This window comes from Chelonia mydas, chromosome 2, assembly GCF_015237465.2.
Source record: "Chelonia mydas isolate rCheMyd1 chromosome 2, rCheMyd1.pri.v2, whole genome shotgun sequence".
NCBI lineage: Eukaryota > Metazoa > Chordata > Testudines > Cheloniidae > Chelonia > Chelonia mydas.
Genome location: NC_057850.1, coordinates 9,542,326 through 9,555,192, shown reverse-complemented (window position 1 = coordinate 9,555,192; position 12,867 = coordinate 9,542,326). Strand labels below are relative to the sequence as shown.

The window sequence follows — 12,867 nt, the reverse complement described above, 5'->3', positions numbered from 1 at the left end:
TATACTAGTTTCAGTTTTCCCCATTCAATGTTGTAGATTGCACCCTTCAATATAGAGCACTCCTAGACAATCCCGCCGGTGTAAGCTACACTAATGGTACATTCCAAAAGTGGGAATGTGCAGAGCCCACTCAAACAATACTGCTTCTGTGTTTTAAAAAGAATCCTATGGAACATATTGAGCATGATGCTATTACATGTATCTCTGTTCCCTTGGCAATACTGCAACAGCCCCCCCATAGTGACAAAAGGGTAATAATTAGGGCTGTCAAGTGATTAAAAAAAATTAATCATGATTAATCGCACTGTTAAATAATAGAATACCATTTATTTAAATATTTTGGGATGTTTTCTACATTTTCAAATATATGGATTTCAATTCCAACACAATACAAAGTGTACAGTGCTCACTTTATATTTATTTCTGATTACAAATATCAGCACTGTAAAAAACAAAAGAAATAGTATTTTTCAAGTACTGTAGTGCAATCTCCATCACGCAAGTTGAATTTACAAATGTAGAATTATGTACAAAAAATAACTGCATTCAAAAATAATACAATGTAAAACTTTAGAGCCTACAAGTCCACTCAGTGCTACTTCTTGTTCAGCCAATCACTAAGACAAACAAGTTTGTTTACATTTGCAGGAGATGCTGCTGCCCGCTTCTTGTTCACAATGTCACCTGAAAGTGAGACCAGGCATTTGCATGGCACAGTTGTAGCTGGAATTGCAAGATATTTACATGCCAGGTGCGCTAAAGATTCATGTCCCTTCATGCTTCAACCCCCATTCCAGAGGACATGCGTCCATGCTGATGACAGGTTCTGCTCTATAACAACCCAAAGCAATGCGGACTGATGCGTGTTCACTTTCATCATCTGAGTCAGATGCCACCAGCAAAAGGTTGATTTTCTTTTTTGGTGGTTTGGGTTCTGTAGTTTCTGTATCGGAGTGTTCCTCTTTTAAGACTTCTGAAAGCATGCTCCACACCTTGTCCCCCTCAAATTTTGGAAGACACTTCAGATTCTTAAACCTTGGGTCAATTGCTGTAGCTATCTTTAGAAATCTCACATTGGTACCTTCTTTGCGTTTTGTCAAATCTGCATAAGTGTTCTTAAAATGAAGAACATGTGCCGAGTTATCATCCAAGACTACTACAACATGAAAGATATGGTAGAATGTGGGTAAAACAGAAGAGGAGACATACAATTCCCCCCCAAGGAGTTCAGTCACAAATTTAATTAACACTTTTTTTTTAAAACGCATGTCATCAGCATGGAAGCATGTCCTCTAGAATGGTGGCCAAAGCATGAAGGGGCATATGAATGTTTAGCACATCTGGCACGTAAATACCTTGCAATGCGGGCTACAAAAGTCCCATGCGAACGCCTGTTCTCACTTTCTGGTGACATTGTAAATAAGAAGTGGGCAGCATTATCTCCCATAAATGTAAACAAACTTGTTTGTCTTAGCGATTGGCTGAACAAGAAGTAGGACTGAGCGGACTTGTAGGCTCTAAAGTTTTGCATTGTTTTGTTTTTGAGTGCAGTTATGTAACAAAACAAAACGACATTTGTAAACTGCACTTTCATGACAAAGATTGCACTTGTATAAGGAGAACAGAAAAATACTATATTTTTTTACAGTGCAAATATTTGTAATAAAAATAATATAAAGCGAACAGTGTATACTTTGTATTCTGTGTTGTAATAAGAAAAGGAGTACTTGTGGCACCTTAGAGACTAACCAATTTATTTGACCATAAGCTTTCGTGAGCTACAGCTCTCATGAAAGCTTATGCTCAAATAAATTGGTTAGTCTCTAAGGTGCCACAAATACTCCTTTTCTTTTTGCGAATACAGACTAACACGGCTGTTACTCTGCAACGTGTTGTAATAGAAATAGATATATTTGAAAATGTAGAAAAACATCCAAAAATATTTAATACATTTCAATTGGTATTCCATTGTTTAACAGTGATTAAAACTGCGATTAATTTTTGTGAGTTAACTGCAATTAAGTAATAATTACTTTAAAAAAAAGTATTCTCGAAGTTTGAGAACACAGACCACTTTGATTGATTTAGTAAAAAATGTAATCACAAGAAGATTGCCAAGTAAAAGTTTTAGCTGATGCATTAAGCTATGTTTGCCAATATCAACAGATGCAGACCTAAACTAACATGCAGAGGTATCTTAAATCAGAATGAGCTTCCTCTCTATCTAGATAAATCTATTAGGCGGCCTGCAGTCAGATGGCTTTTACAAATTTGCAGGGGGAGAAGGAATAGCAGGAGCAGAGAGAGACAACTAGAGGACAAAGCAACAAGCACACCATATATTACCCATTCCTCCAGGCATTAACATTTTCTTGCAGGGACTAAGTCTAAGAAAACTGGTAGAGCAAAGCAATGGAAGCTGCTGATGTCTAATAAGTAGACATAATTTGTTTATGAACAGGAAGAGTTTTTATCCTGGGCAAGCTGTAGGAAGTTAAAAACATCACATGGTGGGTCAGTCAGGCTTTGGAAAGGTAAAATGCTGACCCAGTGTCAAATGCTCAGTTCACTTCCTACAATATTAAGACTTCTGTTAAAAATAGAGCTGTGTCTACCACACAAATAAGAGCAAAAGAGTTATGGCTCGGTTCCTTGCTATTGTATCAATCCAAAGGTGATGTAAATGTTTGCCCAAATTTTACTTGCTGCTGCCAGTCCCATACTAAATTTCACAAAGATTCTCAGATCCTAGATTAAATCTTGTAGTAAACTATGTTCTAAGCAAACAGTTTATTTTTAACAACTTTGATGGGGACTCAGAAAAAATTATTTTCCCACATACAGTTTCTGATAAACAAATATTAACAGTGTTCTGGACATTTTCAATACCAGGACTAAGAAAAGAACAAGAAAAAGTGAAAAGATAATTTTTGAAATAATGCTGGAAACAGGATGTGTTGCCAGATATGCATTAAAGGGAAAATGGATCACAACAGGAAACATTTCCCTGTGAACAGGTTGCTACAGTTTTCCCATGTCAAGAACTGGCTGAATTCATCTCAGCATCTGCAAATAGCTGGCAACCACGATTAATGACTAGGTATTAACAGTTACAGCTAGGCTTGCAACACATCTACTCTAGTATTTAGCACTGTGATTTTTTAAAGAGAAGAAACAACAAAGTTTGGGATAGTTCACATGTTAGAAATCTCAAGACTATATATTAATTTAGTACTAAACATCATATAAATCAATCAACCGCATATCATCTCAGTTTCTTATAGAAATGTCTTAGATCCAAGACTATAACAAAATAGGAAGGCAAGTGATTTCCCCATTATTTACCTATAACAGAGCCATTAAGGAAAAGTGCAACACCAAAGAGGACACCAATGCAGAGAGCAAGAATAAAAGGCCGCCGGCGGCCCCAGCTCAGTGTGCAGCGGTCACTAGCCGAACCTATGAGTGGAGTGAAGATCAGGCCCAGGATGGGGCTAAGGAACCAAGTGAGGCTGTAGTATTGTTCAGGAAGACCTAAAACAAAGACAAAGAGGGTTCACAGATTACATGCTGGGCAATGAACATTTTAGATCTAACAGGATTTCTAGGTTTATGAAAAGGTATAATACATGAACAATACATCTGTCTCCAATAATCACTCTCCCGAATGCACAACTGCATTAGATTCCCTAAAATTATGGAACTTTACCTTTAACTGGCAGAGAACTCACAGGAGTTAAAAAGGTATATTTTCAATGTAAAACCCACATGCAGCATGAAGACTACAGTTAACATATCCGAACTGCTGAAATAAAGGTTATAAAATGAGTAGCATTATTTAGGAGTCAGTGGGAAGATTTAATTAGTCAATGCCATCCAAAAGGCTATTCTGATTTTCGCATACATGGGAGATCTGACCCTGTAGGGAGAGCAAAATAGAGGAGTCCGTGTCAGCTGTGTAGGAGTTTAGCAATAGGATGTTTGGACTTTACTTGTACATGGACATACAAAAACCGCAGTGAGCCTTCTGACATTCTTGAAGAATTACCTGTAGGCCACTGCGTCCGGTATTTCCCCTTCTTGCAGAACTATTAATGCAAAACTATTGTGATAACCAACTGATGCAAGTCTGAGAAAAGCAACATGCAGGGCTACTAAAGCTTTAATGTCTCGAGACCTATACACAGTTTTACAGCCATGTAAGTGTTCCTTTTCCCATAGAACCCTCACCAAGCAGTATATATTCCCTGTGCTCAGTTTTTGAAAACTGGACTTATTTATAAATATCTTAAAGTGTTAAAATGAAACCAGTGCCCTACTCATTGCTGTGCTTATAATTTTGTACCAAATGGTTTATTCGGGATAAAATTGAACAATGGACAAAAAGCAATTATTTGCTAGCCATCAGAATGGATAAATAGGTTGCTCCTCTCTAAAACCAAAAGGGTTTTTTTGTATTGCTTTTTTTTTTAGGCTTCATAGTAGCAGCTGTGTTAGTCTGCATTTGCAAAAAGAAAAGGAGTACTTGTGGCACCTTAGAGACTAACAAATTTATTTGAGCATAAGCTTTCGTGAGCTACAGCTCACTTCATCGGATGCATTTAGTGGAAGTGAGCTGTAGCTCACGAAAGCTTATGCTCAAATAAATTTGTTAGTCTCTAAGGTGCCACAAGTACTCCTTTTCCTTTTTTTAAAAAATTTTTTCAAAAAAATTGAGTTCTGTATTCAGGACTGAGGGGGGGAAGTGAAATGGGTTTACCTGGGAAAAAGCTGGTGCAAGTGATTACATCTGGAGAAAGACAAGTGAACGGAAGGAAGGAGACAAAAAAAAACAAACAAACAAAAAAACCACAGCCCACACACCAAAGGAAAAAAAAGCCTGCTACCCACATTTAGTGTGAGTAATACTGTCCTGCAGCCTATAGATGGCTGGAGTGCTTCAGAGCAGTTGTTACATTCAGTCAGAGTATGTTCAGAAGTGTTTTCCCTCTTTAATACAGCACTACCTCATATACTCTTTTGACACAATTTATAACAAAGCAATATGGGCAACAGTCCATTGTTTATTGTCTAAGTAGCACGGAGCCTAAAAATACCAATATTCTAATGCTAAAGAAAAATACTCAATTCAAAACCATAGGTAGTGATCACAACTGTTTGATCTTTACCATTGAGATCAAGCTGCACTTCATGTTTTCATCCTGTGGGTATAAGTTATCAAGTGGGATTATGGCAATCATTCAGAAGAACCCATATGGTAGTTCAGGAAAGTCTAATCTCATTGCTATTTAAAGTACCATCGAATCTTGACTAACATGACGACTTGTTCTATGAGAAGCTGGTTTCCCAAGACAGCAGGAAAGAGTGTAGTGGTACAGTGAATAAGTTATATAGACAGAGAATTTAGTTGTTGCTTACTAAAGAAGGGTATTTCATCCTAAAGGCTCTCAGTGATGATCGGAAGCCAAGAACCTCTGTGATGGGACCAGCTTTTGCCCACTGTAACAAGTTCACAATCACAGCTGCTTGGTCCAATATTGGGCTATTAAGATCATCAGACTGCACTCTTCTGAGCTTTGTCACGACTTCTGCTACTAGTGGAAAGGCACATCAAAGCTTTCTTCCCAGTGGATGGAGCAGGCACTCTTTGATAATAGTATTTTCTTGGTTGGAGCTGAAGACCAGCAGCTTCCTGTTCAAGTGACTGGCAGAGATCCACCTCCAACATCCTCCACTAGAAGAGGATCTAGTCTCTCCTTGATGTAGATACCACTCATATGGCTTAAGTTAGCTTGCAGTTGCGTTCTCCTTCTGTGCTAGCTATGAGATAACTACCAATGGCCTATGGGACAAAGCTCAGAGAGACGTGCCAAGGGAACTACAAACAGAGGGGGCTGAGAGACCAAGTGTTCACACCATGGCTCATGCTGCCACCTGCCGGCTCTTGCTTAGCTTTTCTGACAGGCTGACGAGGTCTTGGATATTGGCCATGGGCAGGAAGGCTTTGAGCTGAGCTACACCTAGAAGGGAGCATCAAGATCTTCTGGGACATGTAAAGTCTACCTCCCAGTTTTCAGGGACAATTAGAAGTTAACAGCTCTGATCTGGACTCTCCCCAATCTCTGCTCGGACTACAGCTCTAGCTTGCATCTACACCCTTGCAGCTCCCTTTCTATTACTGGTAGAGAGCACTGCACAAAGTCAGCCAGCAGGGGTGCACTCACACAGAAGTAGGTCTTAGGATACAGTCCTGCCTGGGGGCCAGCCACTGCTTGCACACTGGTTTTATACCAGTGTTAATTCCTTTGGCTTCAATAGTTTACTCCAGTATGAGAGCAGAATCAGGCCCTGAATGTTTAACATGTACCAAACCAGACCATACAAAATGTTAACACTTATGCATGCCTGATCTATTGCACAGGCTGGGGCTAATTTAATGCAGAAACCAACGCACAGGAGGAGGAAATTTTTCAGCACAAGAATGTACAAAGCTCAAACCCAGACAGGTTTTTAAGTCTCTTATGGTTGGATGACTTTTTGCACCCACTACATACCTGCAAGACATAAGAAGAGAAGGAAACGCCCAGCACTGTTTTACTCACTAGAAATCCTCTTTCGTCAGGTTAGCCCTGCATCAGTGGTTCATGTCATGTAATGCTGCTTGTTATAACAAGTATTACCTTAAAAGACATCCAGTAATTACAGATTCATTAACATAACTGGTCTGTGCAGAAGTCACCATGACATGAAACAAGTCAAATGCCACAAGCCTTTTGAACGTGTGTATGCTGGGAAGAGTTTAAATTTTGAGCTTCAAAACTGGGTAATTTTTGTTTTGGGACATTAAGCCTTTCTGAGTTGAGCTCAGAGGTCAATAAATCTATTTAAAGCCAAAGAGAAGGTGTTGCATGCTAACCATAAAACTTCAAACAAACAAACGCAGCTGAAGACATCCAAAGCTAGCAAAGTTTCAATTACTTACATTGACAAATATCGACCTATTTGAAGTCAAAGAAATGTACCACATATGTAGGTACAACAGTACATAAAAATTCAGAGACTCTCTTAACTGAAGGATGGAATACCAGAGGAAAGGAACTTGATACGGCATTAACTTGTATACCAATCTTTAATCCGATCTGAACTGATCACCCAGGTACAAAATTAAAACCCACTTTTAAACCTTTTCCGTCAGCTGCAATAGAATTTGCACTTCTCTAAATTTTACAGACAGGGAACTTAATTTGCATGTTTTGAAACAAGGTTAATGAATTGCACAGAAAGGTTACTGAACTGTTGCACAAGTGTCACAAGATCCTTAAAAAACCAAAAACAAAAACAAACTGATTTTATTGCTAGCATTACTGCTTTCTGTTTACTACTTGCGAGGTCAGCTTGTTTCTGTACATTATATAAATCATGTAATAGTCAAAAGTCAGGCTAAGACAAATAGCTGTGATGGAAGTTTACAGTCTTAGTTGCCAAAAGCTAGGCTCCTAAATCCACATATAAGAAAAGGAGTACTTGTGGCACCTTAGAGACTAACCAATTTATTTGAGCATAAGCTTTCGTGAGCTACAGCTCACTTCATCGGAAGCTTATGCTCAAATAAATTGGTTAGTCTCTAAGGTGCCACAAGTACTCCTTTTCTTTTTGCGAATACAGACTAACACGGCTGTTACTCTGAAACCACATATAAGAGGCACTGAAAACCCTCATTTGCAAGAGTTTCAGAAGGGGCTCAGTACTTCTGGGGGGGAAAAAATAGGCCATTTAGACACCTAAAGTAAATATGGTTTTAGATGTCCAACTTTGAAATTTTTCAGGAAACTACTTTTTAGTAGCCAGAATATTCTTCTTTAGAAATATAAAGGCTTGTGCAAAACTTGAGCCACGAACAAGAGAAAAATTAAGAAGTACAACTCCTGTTTTTCTGCAGAGCTGTCAAGGCACCTAAAACTTGAATGGGTCAGAGGTAACTTTGTAGAAATTGCTTCAACAGTGATTTGACCATTGTACATTTATTTAGTGGTCAGAAGAAAGGAAACCTTTGACTGCCGCTGCACCTTATCTTGTCTGACTAATCACATTGCGGTGCCAACACTACCACGCTCTACCATTACAGTTCAGCTGCCACATGTGAACCTTGCATCCACCCTGCTGTTTGCAGGTCAGAAGTTTGCAACAGCACTTCTCTTCCTATGAAGATTCACAGTGGACAGAGAAAGGCATGTCTGAGTTCCCCAAACATTGAAAGTATGCCTACGCTGGGAGGAAGCCTCTCAGGCTGGCCTGACAGGGTGATGTTGGCAGGACTCACAGTAAAGCACTAAAAATAGCAACATGGACTTTGCAGCTTGGGCTCTCAAGCATGCAGAGGGAGGGGATGGGTTTGGGCGCCTGAGCTCCAACGTCACAGCAACTTCCAGACTATGATTTTTAGCATGCTAGGGCAAGTCCCACAGACACAAGACTGTTGCCCCAGGCTGTGAGGCTGACTCCCAGATGTAGTATAGACATAGCTTGCCAATTCAACAGTGCTCCTAATCTTAACAGGCCTCAGTGGTAAGACTCCTCAAGACATCCCTCCTAGATGTTCTTCATAAAGTCCAAACTATCTGCATGCCTAAGGGATTTTATTTTTTGAGGCACAGAGAGAGGGGAGCACGGTGGGGGCGGGGGACTTTCAAAAATAGCATCTTGGTCACTCCAGTAGCGCTAGGTTTTGTATAGCAAGGCATTTTATGTTACAGTGAAAAGACGAAAAGACACACTTTTGGAGCAGTTCCTGGCAAGAGTAACTCATATGTTAGGATAGAAGTAGAAACAATCTGTCACAGTATTTTTACGTGCGTGTGCATACACACATATATACCATTCGGAGAAAATAAACAGAGGGAATTTGAAAGGACGAAGCTGAAGTGCCGCAAAATGTTAGGTGCCTCTTAACAAGTATGGTCCCTGCTCAAGAGATGATATGTCACATTTAGACACGGCAAAGTGAGGATCAAACACACCACAGAGGAGGTAAGAAGGGGGAAAATGATATTACAGATACTTATGAAGGCACATGTGCATCCCGATAGTTCAATTTTTTGCATTCTTCTCTCCCCTTTACAGGCAAGATTTAAATAAGGTGAGTGAGATGGCATGTTGAACATGTCCAGCCGTAAGGAGAGAAGATGAAGGGAGTACCTTCTTAGAGTTTTTGGCACTGAAAAATCCCCTACTGTGTTGTGCTGGAGAATATTCATTACCACCATCTAGTGGTAAAAAAGGCAGCCACGTGGCATTTTAAGTGAATTTCGGATTATTAGCCCTATAGATTCCAGTTCTCTACAAGTACACAGAGGCAGACATTTTGACTGAACTTGGAATGAGTACCACACTGTACAAGATTAGTTCATCTATTCCTACCCAGTCACTGGTCCTTTCAGCTGAGTCTTGCTAAGTGAAAATTTCTGTCAATTGCTATATTCAGCAGGGAACTGGACTGTAATAAGTTCGTGATTGAGCTTATATGGGCCAAACGAGCTATCAGACAGTAAGCATTTTTAATCAGATGGGGCTTGAATTGGGGAACCTAGAGGTGAAAGCACCTGCATCCTGTTACCAATCCCATGAGCTGTCTGGTGCTGTTCCTTTATTATAATCCTTTTGCCTGGAATTTTCCACTATTGTGTTTGTCCTGTCAGGGAATAGGATCCAAACTTTATGCCTTGTGACCATTAACAGTCATGCACTGAGCTAGGCAACACTTGTAATTGTTTTTGATTTTTCTGTTGACCTCTTAGGGGGGAAAAAGGTAATTCAGGTACTGTTATTTAGCAGTCAGCGAAAACACACAAATACTGAAGAGGAAAAAATACCCTGGATAAACAAGCTCTAGCACTGGCCCCATGAGCTCACAGTGTGGAGAAGGTTAGAAGTCCTACACAACTCAATGAAAAAAAACAATTGCATTTCTATTAGCAGCTACCACTGCCACTGAGACGCTTGCAACATGGCATTTCCCAGCAAGCTATCAACAAACAGGACACTGGCTCCCAGTAAATAAGTTTTTGTTTTTTCCCCAGACAAAAAAAAAAGCCCAACAATAGTGGGACCAGCACTGCTCCTGGTTCACAGGAAATGCTTACTGTGTCACCACTAGTCTGAGGGCTGTATGAGGTCACAAGTTGCATGGAAGAAAGACTAAGTCACATGCAGCAGTTTCTATTCAAAGTCTCTTTCTGATAAAGTTCTATGGGGGAAAAATAGCTCCTTGTAAGTATAAAACAAAAGATCTGACATGGGAATAGGAATTTAGCTTCTATTTTCACCTGTCAAATTATCACCTAGAGATTTGCTTGTATTCTTGATATAACCAAAAATCAGAACCAAAGAGAAACAAACACCAGACAAGTATATGTGCACATACCATAAAAAGCCATTGTGTTTTGCAAATACTATGCATTCTGCACTATTGTCCCTTAATTAAAATACTGAATTTTGCTCAATATTGGCAATAATCCTTTACCTAGTTAAGTTTTCCAGACCAGTTGTTACAGACCTTGTATTTTGTTATTGTAACAACAAACAGTACTAGGACAAGATCAATAAATATTTGTCAATCTCAACACAAAAATAATTTTCAAAAGCCTGAAAATAAGTGTAAAAAACCCTCCATGTCTGCACATATTCTCATTAGAAGAGAATTTTATAGAGCAGTGTCAGCTTTGTTAATTTCTTCCTCTTTCAGAGGGTTTGTATAAAGCATGGGGCTTCTGAGAGAAGAATGCAATTTTAAATAAAGGTTTTTATATTCCTTCCCTTTGAATTAGGCAAATATTTTTAATGCTAAGTTGTAACTCATTCATTATTTCCCCAAAGACAGTGGGAACATGGAGGTTGCCAGAAGATTGCATGCTTACCCTGGTGAGCATTATTTTCACTATGAATCTTTATAAGAAACATTAAACAGACTATACCCCTCTACTCTTCATACGAAACCTCCTTGTAACATTCCTGCAAATCAGATGGTTCAATCTCAGAAGGTTTAGGGTTCAAAATAGACTCTGAACTACCTAGCAGGTTCCCTTTACCTGGAGTAGTCATCTCCTGTGATCTGCTATTCCTGATATGCTCAGGGGAGGGATGCAGGCCAGTTCCCACCTCTCCTGGAAACTTCAGAAGTTGTCTTCCCCATTATTCACCCCAGATTCCTATCCTCCCCATAAATGATTCTTTCCATTCCTCTCTAATTCTCCTATTGATTCTGTTCTCTTAATCCCCCACCCCCAATGACAGTCCCATTTATCTGATTCATTCTGTGTTACTCTACTGGCATGTCCCATAACTGATTCTCCCTTCTCGCCATGAAGGAAACTGCTCCATGTCTGAAAATCACTTGGGTCTGTGAACTTGACATCACTACTAGTGGCAAGAGGACTGGCTTGGAGCCAGGCAGAGGGCATAGCATTCTTCAATCAGCCTACCACCCGTTCGACTCTGAGATCACTACTGAGGTGAGGCTGACTGGTCTGTAGCTCCCTGGATTCTCCATTTTTTTTTAAAAAAATGGGGACTATATTTGCCTTTTTCCAATCGCCCTGGACCTTCCCCAAGCACCATGAGTTTTCAAAGATAATGGCCTATGCTCTGCAGTCACATCAGCCAACTCCCTCAGCACCCTCTGATGCATTAGATCTGGACCCATGGACTTGTCCATGTCCAGCCCCCCCCCCCCCAAAAAAAAAACACAAATCAGCAAAGGCTCTGAAATCTGTAGCTCTGACAGTAATAATCAGTTTGCATCCTGGTGCCTAATGAGCTGAAACAAACTAGAAATTAAATTTAATTCAACCCTCTAGCTTGTTAAACCGGCAGTGATTGACAAGTTCCTTTTGACCTTTCAGCAAGAGCAGCATGAGGATCTAAAGAAGAATATTAACTCCAGATACAAACACTTTAAACAAGAATCCCTGAAAGCTGACAGACCTCCCCACATCTGAGGGGTGTTGGTTGTATGCTCCATGACCTACAAGTTACACCTAACCAGCCCCTCAAGATTAAGTTCATAACCTAGGTCTAATTGTCCCTAGAAGGCACAGGAGACTGCCAGTTACTGGCAGTTCAGAAAAGCTACAGATACACAAGGACTTAAAGGTCACATACAGCAGTACAACGAGTATGCAGTGCACATTGGTTTATAGCTGCACATATGTTTATGTGAATGCAGCAGTCAGTAAATTACTTTTCTGCACTGTAATCTCTCTCTCTCACACACACACACACGGGATGGAATTAAAAGGCATAACCTGTGCATGATGCCCCACTTATACTCCACATGCGCCATATGCAAGACTGGAGTATTTAGCACCATTCTGTCTCACTGCAAGATTAGACAATTACCGTGATGTGTGTCGCCTGCAGATATGCAGCATCCCAGTTTACCCAAAGCTCAATCGTGGGTTTTTTGGTCACAATTTCACATTTAGAAACAGGAGCGTTCCAGTTAAGGATATAATTTAATAAGCTAGAGGAACACAAGGAAATCTTATTTATAATTTAAAAACTTGCAATACTGACCAATAATATGAACTCTTATTTACCGCATTGATTAACATATTATTGTCCCTGAATAGGATTATACACTTCTCATTGGAGAAACTTTTAAAGCCAAGTCATCTCTGCAATATAGCTACCTTTTTGCATCCAGGACTTTAAACTGCATACAACTAGAAATACTAAATTTACTTGAGAGGTCAAATTAGATCATCAGTGAAGAAGGGAAGCCAATGATTGTTCATCAAGTTAGAAGGTTTAGGAAACTAGTGCAGACCATTGAGGACGCTGCTTGCAGCTTTTAGGTTTGCCAAAGCCTCT

General features: G+C 39.8%; 1 protein-coding gene across 2 annotated transcripts in view; it reads right to left on the bottom strand.

Annotated features, from left to right (window-relative positions):
- The window catches only part of SLC45A4 (solute carrier family 45 member 4), a 98,922-nt gene that overhangs the window by 12,399 nt on the left and 73,656 nt on the right, over positions 1-12,867 (bottom strand). The window contains exon 3 of one of the 2 annotated variants that reach the window (XM_037891934.2): positions 3,346-3,534. The exons of the other annotated variant lie outside the window; for it this stretch is intronic. Coding sequence (XP_037747862.1) covers positions 3,346-3,534 — 189 coding nt within the window. The remainder of the gene's footprint in view (positions 1-3,345; positions 3,535-12,867) is intronic. 2 annotated transcript variants of the gene reach the window in all.